Consider the following 16,220-nt stretch of genomic DNA (forward strand, 5'->3'; position numbering starts at 1 on the left):
TACTTTCTATGTCCAGCTATCCTTTTGCCAACAACAAATTGTTGCTGTTTTTTGTGTTGATCTGCTATATGGTCTCCACAGTCACTTATGGACTCATTGTTAAAACCCTGTTTATGGAGGAAAATCTTACTCGGCTACGAGGGATCGCCAAAAAGAAGAAGAAGGAGGTATCTGAAGCCATTTGCACATAACAAATTGGAGCCTACACAACACAAAACACGGTTGCTGTATGGAGGTTTTATTTTATTTATTTATTTTTTAATAATTTTTTACTAAGGTTTTAAACAAACAAAAAAGAAAAGCAACACACACAAAAAACAATACAAAACTTAACAATAAAAACACAAAACATAACAATTAAAAAGAAACTCTCTTTTCCATTTCCAATTTTAAATTACTTATTTTCTGGACTTCCTCATACCTCCCTCTTTTGTATTCCAATCCACATTATTTGTCCAGCAGTTTCTTTTCCACTTTTTTAATCCCAATCTTTAATTTAATAAAACGTTAAAATATATAACTTCAACTTTTTTAAACCTAATCCTTGATCTTAATGTCATATAGCTTTAAATTTTTCCCTTTTATTATCAAATTTCCAATTCTTTAAACATCTTTAATCTTGATCTTTAATCTTAATCTATCCTTAACTTTGACCTGTACAGCTGGAAACCACTTGTTTTCAGTCCAACATCACTCTAACATTCCTTAATTTTGCAGTGTTTCTGAAGATAGTCTTTGAATTTCTTCCAGTCTTCCTCCATCGACTCTTCTCCCTGGTCACGGATTCTACCAGTCATTTCCGCCAATTCCATATAGTCCATAAGTTTCATCTGCCATTCCTCCAGCGTGGGAAGTTCTTGTGTCTTCCAATACTTTGCGATGAGTATTCTTGCTGCTGTTGTTGCATACATAAAGAAAGTTCTATCCTTTTTTAACACCATTTGGCCCACTATGCCCAGGAGAAAGGCCTCTGGTTTCTTGGGGAAGGTATACTTAAATACCTTTTTTAATTCATTATATATCATTTCCCAGAACGCCTTAATCTTTGGGCACGTCCACCAAAGGTGAAAAAAAGTACCTTCAATTTCTTTACATTTCCAACATTTGTTATCGGGCAAGTGATAGATTTTCGCAAGCTTGACTGGGGTTATGTACCACCTGTATATCATTTTCATAATATTCTCTCTTAAGGCATTACATGCCGTAAATTTCATACCTGTGGTCCATAACTGTTCCCAGTCAGCAAACATAATGTTATGACCAACGTCCTGTGCCCATTTAATCATAGCCGATTTTACCGTTTCATCTTGAGTATTCCATTTCAGCAGCAAGTTATACATTCTTGACAAGTTCTTAGTCTTGGGTTCTAACAATTCTGTTTCTAATTTGGATCTTTCCACCTGGAAGCCAATTTTACTGTCCAATTTAAATACCTCCATTATTTGATAATAATGAAGCCAGTCTCGCACTTTGTTTTTTAGTTTTTCAAAACTCTGCAATTTCAGTCTATCTCCGTCTTGTTCCAAAATTTCCCAATATTTCGGCCATTTGACCTCCATATTGACCTTTTTCAAGGCTTTCGCTTCCATTGGTTACAGCCACCTTGGGGTTTTATTTTCTAGCAAATCCTTATATCTTATCCAAACATTAAACAGCGCTTTCCTGACAATGTGGTTTCTAAATGCTTTATGTGCTTTGACCTTATCATACCATAAATATGCATGCCATCCAAATACATTATTAAAACCTTCTAAATCCAAAATGTCAGTGTTTTCAAGAAGTAGCCATTCTTTCAACCAGCAAAAGGCTGCTGATTCATAGTACAGTTTAAGGTCTGGCAGGGCAAATCCACCTCTTTCCTTTGCATCCGTTAGTATTTTAAATTTTATTCTGGGCTTCTTACCCTGCCAGACAAATTTAGAAATATCTTTCTGCCACCTCTTGAAACAATCCATTTTGTCCACGATCTGCAAAGTTTGAAACAAAAATAACATTCTAGGCAATACATTCATTTTTATCGCAGCAATACGGCCTAGCAGTGAAAGCTTTAAATTTGACCAAATTTCTAAATCTTTTTTCACTTCTGACCAACATTTTTCATAATTATCTTTAAATAAATTCCCATTTTTTGCTGTCATGTTAATCCCCAGGTATTTAACTTTCTTAACCACTGTTAAACCTGTCTCATTCTGAAACCTCTCTCTTTCAAACGGTGTTAGATTTTTCTCTAGAACCTTGGTTTTTGACTTGTTCAATTTAAATCCTGCCACTTGACCAAATTCTTGAATCAGTTCTAAAACCCTTTTAGTACTAGATTCTGGCTCCTGTAACGTCAATACTAAGTCATCTGCAAATGCTCTCAATTTATAATGTTTAATTCCGACCTGTATACCTTTAACCATCTGGTCCCTTCTGATCATATTCAGCAGAACCTCCAGGACCGAAATAAAAAGAAGTGGGGAAACTGGGCAACCTTGTCGTGTCCCTTTTTCAATTTTAAGTTCTTCCGTCACAACATTATTTACAATTAGTTTAGCCTTTTGTTCTGAATAAATTGCACTTATACCATTCTCAAAACCTTGGCCTACCCCCATACCCTGAAGATTCTTCTTCATAAAATTCCAAGAAATATTGTCAAAGGCTTTCTCCGCGTCTACAAATATCAACACTGCTTTAGTGTTTATATTCACTTCTAATTTTTCCAAGATATCAATTGTGTTCCTCAAATTATCAGACAAATGTCTTCCTGGGAGAAAGCCCGCTTGGTCTTTATGAATCTCTTCCATCAAAACTTTTTTCAATCTCTTGGCCAAAATGTCTGCAAAGATTTTGTAATCCACATTAAGTAATGATATAGGGCGGTGGTTCTTAAGTTGTGTCTTTTCACTCTCTTATTTTATTTGTTTTTTGTCTTATATTCTGGAAGTGTACATTCAGGTTATTTTTTCCTTTAACATTTTTTGGGGGCCCCCAAGAGAGTGGGGCCCGAAGCTCTTAACTTCGGAGGCTTAACCAACCGCTTCTGCTATAGAGCACCTCCTTGAAGCGGCTCTATTCTCCCCCATCCCCGGTGTTTTACGCTGAAGGGCCGCCGCCATGACACGAGAGGCAGAGCCAGGCGGAGGCGGAAGGCGCTCCGCGTCCCTCAGGAAAGGCGTCCCCCTGGGCGGCAGGGCCCGCGCGCGAAGGTTCCGCCTCCGGCGCTTGAGAAACAGAGAGGGGCGGGGGAGCGAGCGAGGGCCTGGCCTGGCCGGGGCTGGACTAGATGGCCTGGCGGGGTCCCGGCTCTCCTATTTCTCTGAGTCTGGCGGTGGTGGGCTCTCCTCCCCTGGAGGTTAGTAAGCAGAGGCACGGGGGACGCGTCTGCAGGGGATGCTCCTTGCACGAAGGGGTTGGACTAGATGACTCCTGGGGGTCCCTTCCCGAGAAGAGGTTTCGCAGCCAGGTGTCTCTGGCATTTTGGATTCTAGGAAGGCGACTCCTGCTTCTTGCAGAGCCTTTTCCCTGCCAGCTGCTCCTCCCGTTCGTGGCCAAGGGAGGGGGCAGCTCAGAGCCCGGACAGGACAGCCCCCCCCCCCCGCAAATGAAGCCCCTCCTCCGGCTGTGCGCGATGCCCGGGGCTCCTCCGGGACTCCTGCTTTCCAGAGGGACGGGGCGAGGGGTGAGCTTGCTCCGCTCGCCTTTGCAAGGGTCAAAAGGAGCTGAGCCGGATTACTAAAGGGGGGAGGAAATAAAGAGGGGGCAAGTCCCCCCCCCCAGAGCTAAACCCTCTCCCTCCAGCCCCCCCCCTTGCATAGGGAGAGGGGTGGCTTTGATCTCTCTCTGCAAATGCTGCCTCGGGGCCTCCTCTTGGGATCTGGTGAGTCTCCCCTCTCTTCCCCCTGTGCGTGCATTGGGGAGAAGGGGGGTCCCGGGGCTGCAGGGGGAGGGGGCATGGGGGGCCTGTTCGGCTCATGCATGGAGGACCCACCAGATCAAGGAGCAGAGGGGCCACCTCCACTCCTTTCTCTCTGCAAAGCCAAGGAGAGTTCCTCGTCTGGAACTTTGCTCCTCCGGATCCAGGGGCTGCCTGCCACTTGGGGGGGGGGCTGGGCTTTGGGTCAGGGGAAAAGTCGTGCAAATAAACCCAATTCACACTGATGCACAAGTCACATTTCTTACCAGAGGTGGTAGCCAGACATAAACATTCGGACATTAAATACACAATGAAAATGAAAACCTTATCTGTGCAGTAGATAAATAAGGAATGTTGGAAGGTGGAGGGCAGAGAAATAAAGTACTTCTTCCTGCGTTGCAGAGTTAAAGCTTTGGAGCTCCCTCCTGCAGGAGGCAGGTAAAGTCACCAACCTGGATGGCTTTAAAAGGAGGAGGTTGTTGTTGTTGTTTAGTCATGACGCCCTGGACCAGAGCACGCCAGGCCCTCCTGTCTTCCACTGCCTCCCGCAGTTTGGTCAAACTCATGCTGGTAGCTTCGAGAACACTGTCCCACCATCTCATCCTCCGTCGTCCCCTTCTCCTTGCGCCCTCCATCTTTCCCACCATCAGGGTCTTTTCCAGGGAGTCTTCTCTTCTCATGAGGGGGCCAAAGTCTTGGAGCCTCAGCTTCAGGATCTGTCCTTCCAGTGAGCACTCAGGGCTGATTTCCTCCAGAATGGAGAGGTTGGATCTTCTTGCAGTCCATGGGACTCTCAAGAGTCTCCTCCAGCACCAGAATTCAAAAGCATCCATTCTTCGGCGATCAGCCTTCTTGCTGGTCCAGCTCTCACTTCCATACATCACTACTGGGAAAACCATAGCTTGAACTATACGGACCTTTGTTGGCAAGGTGATGTCTCTGCTTTTTAAGATGCTGTCCAGGTTTGTTAAGAGGAGGAGGAGGAGGCAAATTCATGGAGGAGGAGAGGGGAGCCACGCTGGGTCTACTCTGCCCCCCACAGTGGGCCCTTTGGCCTGATCCTGTGGAACTCATCTTCTGTTCTGATGCTGAGTTTGTCCCGATGCAATCCAGACTCCTGGCTAACCCATGTGCGTCCATTCAGACATGCAACCATTGCTCAGATGCCCTGAGAATCTTTGGAGACTTAACAGAAAGCCGTACTGAGAACCCCTGGGGGTCTCACCATCCAAGGAAAGGAAGCAAAGCTCAGCTGGGGGTGAAACAGGCAGCGCCCCCCTCTTCCACCAGCCCCCTTTGCCCAAGAGACAATTATCTGAGTTCCCTGGCAAGGAGGATGGATTGTTAAACCACTCGGGGGGGGGGGTGTCTCCTAGCAACTGCCAGCATCCATAACTGTGGTTCCCAGGTTACAGGTAGGTAGCCGTGTTGGTCTGCCGTAGTCGAAACAAAATAATAATAATAAAGTTCCTTCCAGTAGCACCTTAGAGACCAACTCAGTTTGTTCTTGGTATGAGCTTTTGTGTGCATGCACACTTCTTCAGATACACTGAAACAGACATCACCAGACCCTTATATATAGGGAGAGGGTAGGGAGGGTTTTTACAGGATCCCAGGGATACTGTGGAGGAAGCCATAAAATCAGTTGGAAGTGGTACTGAGGATCATCTAGTCCAACCCTCTGCAATGTCAGGAGCCCTTGTGGTTAATTAAGAGTAATAGTCATATTTCTTCCTATGTTACCAATGAAATTTTTAAAAATGTTGGTCTTTGGTTGAATGTGGGAGCGGCGTTCAAAGTGAAGATAATTTTGATTTAGATCAACCACACTGAGCCAATTGCTTATGGAGTGGGTGGGTGTTTTCTTGCACTTTTATTTTCCTCCCCCCTACACTTTATTTTTTTATTGTTCCAGTTGTTATTTTTGTTACTCTTATTACTAAAACTACATTTATAACCCAGGGCTGGTTGCAACCATATTCAGTATTAAAAACACACGTCTCAGCAGTCGGATATTGTGGTAAAGAGGGGAAGGTGCTTGGCTGGCCTCTCTTGGGAGGGAATTCCCTCACTGAGGAACTCTTGGGTCACCCCCACCGAAAACTCTGAGGGTGGTGATGAAACTACCAGGAGGACCCCATCTGCCAACCTGAACATCCAAGATGGTCTGTAGAGAAGGAGACAGCTCATCAGATATTTCGGGGCCTAAGTGAATCCTTGAATTGAGCCTGGAAATGAACTCCACCCCATACACATTACTCATTCGTCAGTCACAGTTCTGACTTCAGTCTTTGACTGAAACTATTGAAAGGCAGGAGCGACCAGGCTTATTCGTATCACAGAAATCACTTCAGTTGCCTGCACATTTTGCATGGTAACTTTCCTTCTAGGAGGGCTAGAGGCTTGCTTCTCCTTCTTGCCTGCTTGTTTGCTTGTTTCTTGAAGAAAGCTAAGAATCTGAGCTGTGAGGGGGTACAGGCCTTGTTCCCAGCAAGACTCAACCATGCTTGCTCAGGGGACATTTTTTCTTCTCCTGACAGTGTATGAATTTTATAACAGAACAATGTATTTGCTCTGTAGGATTTGGTAGCACCTCTCATGAGGACAAAAGGAACTTGTCAGAAGACCAAGGGTTCCTTCCAATATCTTAGAGGTTTCCTGAGAGCCCAGATGGATGAGCAAGACTCCGCTGGCCCAGAAGCAGGAAGAGACCATGCCATCGAAACTGAGAGCAGTGAAGGATTCTGGGAAAGCTCCATGCAGAAGATCGTGAATGAGAAGGATACCCTCTGCTCAGATGTGTGGAACCAGCAGTTCAGGCAGTTCTGCTACCAAGAGGCCAATGGACCCAGAGAGGTTTGCAGCCGACTCCACCACCTTTGCCATCAGTGGCTGAAGCCAGAAAGGCACACGAAAGCTGAGATGCTGGACCTGGTGATCTTGGAGCAGTTCCTGGCTGTCCTTCCACTGGAGATGGAGATCTGGGTGAGAGAATGTGGAGCGGAGACCAGTTCCCAGGCGGTGGCCCTGGCCGAAGGATTCCTCCTGAGTCAGGCAGAGGAGAGGAAGCAGGCAGAGCAGCAGGTGAGAGAGACTTTCCTCTGGATATTCCCCGGGGTCTCTTAAAAGGAGGGAGAGTATCCCCCAACACTGTAATAGTTTGCCCATCCTTTTTTGGAAAACTTCCAAGGAATGATGTCTGACGCCATTAGAAGAGTTTTGGATTTGATATCCCGCCTTTCACTCCCCTTCAGGAGTCTCAAAGCGGCTAACATTCTCCTTTCCCTTCCTCCCCCACAACAAACACTCTGTGAGGTGAGTAGGGCTGAGAGACTTCAGAGAAGCGTGACTGGCCCAAGGTCACCCAGCAGCTGCATGTGGAGGAGCGGAGATGCAAACCCGGTTCCCCAGATTACGAGTCCACCGCTCTTAACCACTACACCACGCTGACTCTCATTAGAGTGTTTACATCTGCCATTCTTTTTCTAATTCTTCTCAAATCCTTCTTTCTCTTTCAGGGAAAGGATCCATTTGCAGAGATGTGCCCGGATTCCTCTGAGGCAAAGAGGACTTTGTTGGACACCAGAGAGATGCCCCCAGGTAGGAAGCAATGAGGTTTTTCTCTCTCTTTGGTCACATTCTGTAGATGTGAGAGGTCTTCACATCTTTTTGGAGAAAACATTTGTGACCTGGAATCCTAAGGAGGGGAGATGTCTTTTTACACAGCTAAACGATGAAATGGGTACAAATGTCCAAATGAAAGCAGCAAGTGAGAAGTGAGGCTTTTTCTAAGGCCCACCTGTAGCTAGGGATGCACAGCTTCACGTCTCGGAGAAGCATGCCCTCATGGCTTCCCATTTAACTTTGGCAGGTGACAGAAGGATGCTGACAAGACCTCCTCATCTGCCTTTCCATGGAGGTGGAGGAGAAGCAGTGGCTGTGGAACCAGATCAGGTAGCGGGAAGGAGCCTTGTGGGGAAGAGGCAGGTGGGTGGGGCAGCCAGACTGCTTTTCAGCCCAAAGGAATCTCCTCTCCTCCTCTTGACTTCTGTCAAAGCTGCCCTGAACAATGTCTGAGCATGTCAATCAAAGTTTATGTGTTGAGAATAAGGATCCTCACCTAGACTGGCCTTTAGAAGGTTGCTAGCATTATTTATCAGTAGCTTCAGTTTAATTTACATCTTTATCTCTTAATGCTAAAATCGGCTTATAAGCTGTTGGAAAACCATACAACAGAGTGGTGAGGATTCACCTAACAGCTCCACCAGCTGCACGGTGTGGCTATTTTCCCTCTCACCCCCTTCCCTGTGCCCCCAGGTGCCCCTTGAAGTTGGCTTTAAGGCACCAGGAAGGTTCTGCCCCAGAACAGCGGACAGGGGGTCATTCCATGGGGCAAACAGGAAGGCTTGCACAGATAAAATGATCTGAAGACCACCTTGTGGAGTTCCACTCTTTCCCAAAAGATTAATACCCATCATTAAAAGACACAATTAAATACATTAAAAGAATTTCACGTGTAATTAAAATATGCAGGAAAACAATCCCATTAAAACAACACAGCCACTGACAGGCAGTAAACAACAGAGCAGTGTGTAGTAGATAATCCTTTGCTGTCTAAGAGGAAGATGCTTTTTCATTTTAGGGTCCAGTGTGCTTTGAAGATGTAGCTCTCCGTTTCACAGACGAGGAATGGGCGTTGCTGGATCCTGACCAGAGAGCCCTGCATAAGGAAGTCATGGAGGAAAATCGTGGGCTGATGGACTCGCTTGGTAAGGCTCCTGTTGGATGATAATATCAGTTTTGGAATTCAGTACATACAGTATCTCTATGTAACGGACCTCCAATATGTTGATGGGGCTCAGCCGGACCACATGCAACATCTGGTATTCTAACACCCCCCCCCCCCAAAGCACACCTTGAATGGAGAGCTAGCTAATGTTTTGTCTGTGAATGTTCTTCCTCCAGTTATGCCTTTTTAAACAATGACCAGGCTGCTCTGAAATGACCGGACTGTCAAAATGTAGGCTTCGGAGTGCTAAGGGAAGTAGCTTCTGCCAGGATGTTTATTTGTCTTGTCTTATTGCTTCTGTCAGGTTTTTTATTACCAAAAAAGGCAGGCTTCCATGATAGGGCCAAACAAGAAAGAGCCATGCTTTTCCAAACTCAGGTTACCAACAATATGTCTGTTAATACCAGTTAACAAAGGTAGCAAACCCTGTAGGAAGACCTCACAACTAATTCCGTTCAGTTCTTCCTCTATCACAAGCATTCATTAGCATCGTTCAGTAATTTGGGGCTGCATTTCTTCCTAATTTGTTTCTCTCTTCATTGCAGGTGGTGATGAATTGGAAATTAGGAACAAGAGAGAACAGGACAAAATCCACACAGTAGAAAACCCATATCAATATTTGGAGTGTGGAGAGGGTTTCAGGCAGAGCTCCCATTCCTCTTCCCACCAGAGAAATCCCAATGGACAGAAACCCTATCAGTGCTTGGAATGTGGAAGGAGCTTCAGCCGGAACTCCAATCTCACCTCCCATCAAATAATTCATACCGGGGAGAAAGCATATCAGTGCTTGGAATGTGGAAAGAGATTCACCCATAAGAAAAATCTCACTTGCCATCAAAGAATTCATACCGGGGAGAATCCATACCAGTGCTTGGAATGTGGAAAGAGTTTCATTCGGAGAGAAAGTCTGACATCCCATCAAAGAAATCATACAGGGGATAAACCGTATCAGTGCCTGGAATGTGGAAAGAGCTTCAACCAGAAGAAAAATCTCATTTCCCATCAAATAATTCATACAAGGGAGAAACCATATCAGTGTCTGGAATGTGGAAAGAGATTCCGTAAGAGCTGTCATCTCACACCCCATCAAAGAATTCATACTGGAGAAAAACCATATCAGTGCTTGGAATGTGGAAAGAGCTTCAGTCGGAAAGATAGTCTCAATTCCCACCGAAGAATTCATAGTGGGGAGGAACCATATCAGTGCATGGAATGTGGGAAAAGCTTCACCTGGAAGGAAAGTCTCAATTCCCACCAAAGACTTCATAGTGGGGAGGAACCATTTAAATGCTTGGAATGTGGAAACACTTTCAGTTGTAAGAGAAATCTCACTTTCCATCGAACAATTCATACAGGGGAGAAACCATATCAGTGCTTGGAATGTGGGAATACCTTCACCCAGAAGTTAAGTCTCATTTCCCACAATCTAATTCATACAGGGGAGAGACCGTATCAGTGCTTGGAGTGTGGAAAAAGTTTCAATAAGAGGGGCAATCTCACAGCTCATCAACGGATTCATACAAGGGGGAAACCATACTAGTGCTTGGAAGTGCTTCAGTAAGCACCAGTCTCCCTGCCCATCAAAGAACTCATAGTGCAGAGAAACCATCTATCAATGGCTGTGTATGAATTTAATTTTAGGAGACTTCAGTATGTGGATGAGCATTTCAATGGAGTCGACCCTCAGCGCCCAATATTTCTTCAAGGTGCAAGTCGCTGTACGAGGTGTTGAATACCTTTTCCACGTCACATCTGGGGAGACGGTTAATGGCGATTTGGCAACATTAACGAGGTAGCCATCAATGCTCATCTCTTCTCTGAAGACGTTGACAAGTGATTCGTACTTCAAGAACCTCCAAGTTTCAAATTTGTGCTGCTGCTGACTGCAACTGTGGCCCTTTGCATGTCCAGGATGGTGTCATCATGAGGCTCTTCCTGGTATCTGCTGAGGACACACAGAAAATAAGGACACAGTCCAGGAGGAAGAAGCAGAACCATTGCATAACAGTTCCACCAGCTCCCATCCCTCCTAGACAGTCCAAAATGATGCTGTGGCCAACAGTATCAAAAACTGCTGAGAGATCCAACAGAACCAGGAAACAGCTTTCACCTCTGTCTGTAGTCTGCTGGAGACCATTGGCCAGCACGACCAAGGCTGTTTCAGTCCCATGATGGGGCCTGAAGCCCCATTGGAAAGGGATCCAAATGGTTTCTCTCGCACCACATGAAAACCCTCTTGAATGAAGAAGGGATAACACACGAGGAGTTTTAGCCACACCTTGAAGCAAAGCTCAGTCACTGAGAGAGATTTTAGATCTCTTCTAGAATCATAGAATCATAGAGTTGGAAGAGACCACAAGGGCCATCGAGTCCAACCCCCTGCCAAGCAGGAAACACCATCAGAGCACTCCTGACATATGGTTGTCAAGCCTCTGCTTAAAGACCTCCAAAGAAGGAGACTCCACCACACTCCTTGGCAGCAAATTCCACTGTCGAACAGCTCTTACTGTCAGGAAGTTCTTCCTAATGTTTAGGTGGAATCTTCTTTCTTGTAGTTTGGATCCATTGCTCCGTGTCCGCTTCTCTGGAGCAGCAGAAAACAACCTTTCTCCCTCCTCTATGTGACATCCTTTTATATATTTGAACATGGCTATCATATCACCCCTTAACCTCCTCTTCTCCAGGCTAAACATGCCCAGCTCCCTTAGCCGTTCCTCATAAGGCATCGTTTCCAGGCCTTTGACCATTTTGGTTGCCCTCCTCTGGACACGTTCCAGTTTGTCAGTGTCCTTCTTGAACTGTGGTGCCCAGAACTGGACACAGTACTCCAGGTGAGGTCTGACCAGAGCAGAATACAGTGGCACTATTGCTTCCCTTGATCTAGATGCTATACTCCTATTGATGCATCCCAGAATTGCATTGGCTTTTTTAGCTGCCGCGTCACACTGTTGGCTCATGTCAAGTTTGTGGTCAACCAAGACTCCTAGATGCTTTTCACATATACTGCTCTCAAGCCAGGTGTCCCCCATCTTGTATTTGTGCCTCTCATTTTTTTTGCCCAAGTGCAATACTTTACATTTCTCCCTGTTAAAATTCATCTTGTTTGTTTTTGCCCAGTTCTCTAATCTGTCAAGGTCGTTTTGAAGTGTGATCCTGTCCTCTTGGGTGTTAGCCACCCCTCCCAATTTGGTGTCATCTGCAAATTTGATCAGGATGCCCTTGAGTCCATCATCCAGGTCGTTGATAAAGATGTTGAATAAGACCGGGCCCAAGACAGAACCCTGTGGCACCCCACTAGTCACTCTTCTCCAGGATGAAGAGGAACCATTGATGAGCACCCTTTGGGTTCGGTCAGTCAGCCAGTTACAAATCCACTGAGTGGTAGCATAGTCAAGACTGCATTTTACCAGCTTCTTTACAAGAATATCATGGGGTACCTTGTCAAATGCCTTGCTGAAATCAAGGTAGGCTACATCCACTGTGTTCCCTTCATCTACCAGGCTTGTAATTCTGTCAAAAAACGAGATCAGGTTAGTCTCACATGACTTATTTTTCAGAAATCCATGCTGACTATTGGTGATCACAGCATTCCTTTCTAGGTGCTCACAGACTGTTTGCTTAATGATCTGCTCCAGAATCTTCCCTGGTATTGATGTCAGACTGACTGGGCGGTAATTATTTGGGTCCTCTCTTTTCCCCTTTTTGAAAATAGGGACAACATTTGCCCTCCTCCAGTCTGCCGGGACTTCGCCTGTTCTCCAGGAATTCTCAAAGATGACTGCCAGTGGTTCTGAGATCACATCTGCCAGTTCTTTTAATACTCTTGGATGCAGTTCATCTGGCCCTGGGGACTTGAATACATCTAAACTAGCCAAGTATTCTTGTACTATCTCCTTAGTTATTCTGGGCTGTGTTTCCTTTGCTGAATCATTTGCTCCAAATTCTTCAGGTCGGGCATTGTTTTCTTTATTGGAGAAGACTGAGGCAAAGAAGGCATTGAGGAGTTCAGCCCTTTCTGTGTCCCCTGTTTGCATTTCACCATCTTCTCCTCTGAGTGACCCCACTGTTTCTTTGTTCTTCCTTTTGCTACGGACATACCCATAAAAGCCTTTTTTGTTGCTTTTAACCTCTCTAGCAAGCCTGAGTTCATTCTGTGCTTTAGCTTTTCTGACTTTGTGTCTACACGTGCTGGCTATTTGTTTGAATTCCTCTTTGGTGGTTTCCCCCCTTTTCCATTTTTTGTACACATCCTTTTTTAATCTTAACTCAGTTAAAAGTTCTTTAGATAGCCACCCTGGCTTCTTTAGGCACCTTCCATGTTTCCGTCTCATTGGTATTGCCTGACGTTGTGCTTTTACTATCTCCCTCTTAACAAACTCCCAGCCATCATGAACTCCCTTTCCTTTTAGTATTACTGTCCATGGGATCTCACCCAGCACTTCCCTAAGTTTTATGAAGTCGGCTTTCTTAAAGTCAAGAAATTGAGTCCTAGTATGCTTGGCTGCTCCTTTCCGCTGTATAGTAAACTTCAGAAGAGCATGATCACTCGCGCCTAATGATCCTTCCACTTCTACCCCACTAACCAGGTCATCAACATTGGTTAGGACCAGATCTAAAATGGCTGTTCCTCTTGTTGCTTCTCCCACTTTCTGGACAATGAAGTTGTCTGCAAGGCCAGTGAGGAATCTGTTTGACCTTATGCTCTTGGCTGAGTTTGACATCCAACAAATATCCGGGTAATTGAAGTCCCCCATTACTACTATCTCCCTTCCTTTTGCATGCTTGGCCATCTGTTCCAGGAAGGCATCATCTATGTCCTCCGTTTGGCTTGGGGATGTATAGTAAACTCCCACAATGAGGTCACTGTTATTCTTCTCTCCACTGTTATTCTTCTCTCCCTTCTAGAAATGGCTAGGTTCGTGTTGAGTGACTCTGGCCTTCCCAAATACGTCTGGGGAGAAGGGTGTCTCCAAAATAGACTACTAATCCAGGGAGCTACACGAATGGCTTTGAAACTTAGACATGGAAGAGCACCTAACACGTCACACATTCATGTATTTGGCGGTCTTGCCTATGTCTGTGTACCCAAGGAAAGTAGGCACAAGTTAGATTCCAGGGCAGAAGAGACTGTGGCGACTGGCTGTGCTTCGGGGAGCAAAAATTTAGGGAAAGGCAGCACGAGGCATGAGGTTTATTTTGATCATGGGTAGGCATACTAAGGCCTGGTGGCTGGATCCGGCCCAATCACCTTCTAAAGTGATTCTAAAGTGAACGTCTGTGGACGTTCTGGGAATCAGCGTATTTTTAGATGAGAAGAATGTGTGCTTTTATTTAAAATGCATCTCTGGGTTATTTGTGGGACATAGGAATTCGTTCCTTCCCCCCCCCCTTCAAAATATAGTCCAGCCCCCGACAAGGTCTGAGGCACAGTGGACCAGCCCCCTGTTGAAAAAGTTTGCTGACCCCTGATTTTGATGAACACAGGAAGACAGACAAGAAGAACTGTGATAGAATTTTACGAGGAGTCCGGGATTAAGGTTAGGGGCGTAGGATTAGATGGCTGAGGGGTAGGGGTTGCAGTTAGTGTTACATTAGGGGTTAGGGGTTTAAGCAGGGGTTGTCAACCTCGTCCCTACTGCCCACTAGTGGGCGTTTCAGGATTCCAGGTGGGCAGTTGGGGGTTCTACGGCACAAGCTGAATCCTCCTTCCACAGAGCACTGGTGGGCGGTAAGGAAATTTTACCATCAAGAAAGATGCATTAGTGGGCGGTAGGTATAAAAAGGTTGACTACCCCTGGGTTAAAGTCACCATTAGTGTGTGTGGTTAGGGGTTTGTGTTGGGGTTTTGGTTAGAGGGGTTGCAATCAGGGGTTAGGGATTAAGGTTCAGGGTAGGGTGTGGGGTTAGGGGCCATTGGCTTTAGGGTCAGGGGATAATTGTACAGGGTTCGGCGTCAAGTTTAGGATTAGAGCTTGAGGGTTGGGTTACAGTTAGGGGTTAATGTTCAGGTTCCGGCTTATGGTTAGGGATTTAGGGTTAGGTTTGAGTTAGGTTGTTAGGGTGGGTGGGGTTAAAGGTAGGGGAAGCTGGAAGCAAGGAAGCTGGACAGAGAAATGCTTGATTTGTTTGAATACAAGGCTGCGACTATGGGGCAAGCAAGAACTTCTTGGGGTGTTGATGCTGTGATCTCCTCCATCGCAGGGTCAGGTTGTAGATATGTGTAAATAAACCATATATCCTAATGACACCACAGTCTCCGCTGTCCCTCATTCCAAGGAAACACAAACCCTGGGTTTGTGAAGAGTGGCATATAGAGCTATGGATTCAACCCCCATCATCTCCAGATAGGGTTGGGAATGTCCTTTGAAATGAGAATGTCCTTGGAGAATGTCTGCAGTCCATGGAGACACAGAGCCCCCAGAGATAAAGGATCCCCCTATGATCCCATGTCCTTGTTATCGTAAAAAACATGGTAGCATCAGTGCAAGAGGATGCTAAACCCAACGAAAGTGTCCCCAGTGGGCCATAGGACCTTGGTGAGAAATACCTGAGAGAAGCAGGAGTCCCACTTACACATTCCCCCAGAGAGAGAAGGGGCTTGTCTGGTGTGGGTCACCATGCATAAGAGAGCCACTGTGGTGTAATGTGTAGAGCAGCCTTTCTCCACCTTGGGTCCAAGTCCCATCATCCCTAAGGTGGTCAGGGATGATGGGAGTCGTTGTTCCACATTGAGGAGACCCCAGGTTGAGAAAGGCTGGTGGAGAGTGTTGGATGGACTAGGACCTGGGAGACCGAGGTTCGAATCCCCACTCTGTCACTGTCTCTTAGCCTGACCTGCTTCCCTGTGTTGCTGGGAGAAGACCATGTATGGCGCCTTGAGCTCCTTGGAAGAAAGGGGGGGATGTCAATATAATTAGCTAATAAATAAAAATAAATAACACACGTACATCAGAATAACACATAAGAATCTATTATCCCCATTCCAGCCAAAGGTGACAGAATTCATCAGCTGCAGTCCAGCAGTTTCACGCTGCAGTCTCTTTTTGAAATTCTTCTCTTGGAGAACAAAAGGTCCTGGGAGAAAAGGTTTTGGGAAAGAGTTGTATTCTCCCCCACTTTATACTTTAATAAGCTTTGGCTTGCAGATGCTCAAATGATCAATGAAGGGCACAATCTGCCTTCCTGTAGCTGCAGGTACAAAGCAAGCATGCACAAATGTTCTCAGGGCACAGCCGATCTCAATGCCAGTGACACAGCATCAGAAGAAAAACTGAGTTAAGCAGCTCTGTGACTGTAGGGCTAAGTATCCCCATTTGTTTGTTGCATCCACTGAAGTTCTAACAAAGTGAAAGCATTGTGTGCTAGGCGCTAAATCCAGTATATAAAAAAAATTAAGCCTCAGAACTCAATCCTAGGGGCAATAACGCTTTAGAAACTTAAGTTTTCAGCTCTGCCCCAGCAGGAATATCTTGAGGAGCAAGAAGCTTAGATGAGATCCCAGTTTTAGAGAGGCGGGTATAAAAAAAGAAATCCATT

The 16,220-nt window shown here is 45.6% G+C and overlaps 1 protein-coding gene across 10 annotated transcripts in view; it reads left to right on the top strand.

The window, feature by feature from the left end:
• Nucleotides 1–16,220, top strand: part of LOC308459773 (uncharacterized protein) — a 68,823-nt gene that overhangs the window by 14,784 nt on the left and 37,819 nt on the right. Inside the window, exons 1-4 of one of the 10 annotated variants that reach the window (XM_080975437.1) lie at nucleotides 3,207–3,334; nucleotides 6,476–6,979; nucleotides 7,414–7,495; nucleotides 7,767–7,849. The exons of 5 other annotated variants lie outside the window; for them this stretch is intronic. In XM_080975437.1, coding sequence (XP_080831563.1) covers nucleotides 3,266–3,334; nucleotides 6,476–6,979; nucleotides 7,414–7,495; nucleotides 7,767–7,849 — 738 coding nt within the window. In that variant the 5' untranslated portion in view covers nucleotides 3,207–3,265. Of the gene's footprint in view, nucleotides 1–3,206; nucleotides 3,335–3,813; nucleotides 3,860–6,475; nucleotides 6,980–7,413; nucleotides 7,496–7,766; nucleotides 7,850–16,220 lie in introns of those variants that run through there. 4 more of the 10 variants (XM_080975435.1, XM_080975433.1, XM_080975436.1 and 1 more) reach the window with 4 other exon arrangements.

Source organism: Podarcis pityusensis, assembly GCF_964106645.2.
Source record: "Podarcis pityusensis genome assembly, chromosome: 12".
NCBI classification, from domain to species: domain Eukaryota; kingdom Metazoa; phylum Chordata; class Lepidosauria; order Squamata; family Lacertidae; genus Podarcis; species Podarcis pityusensis.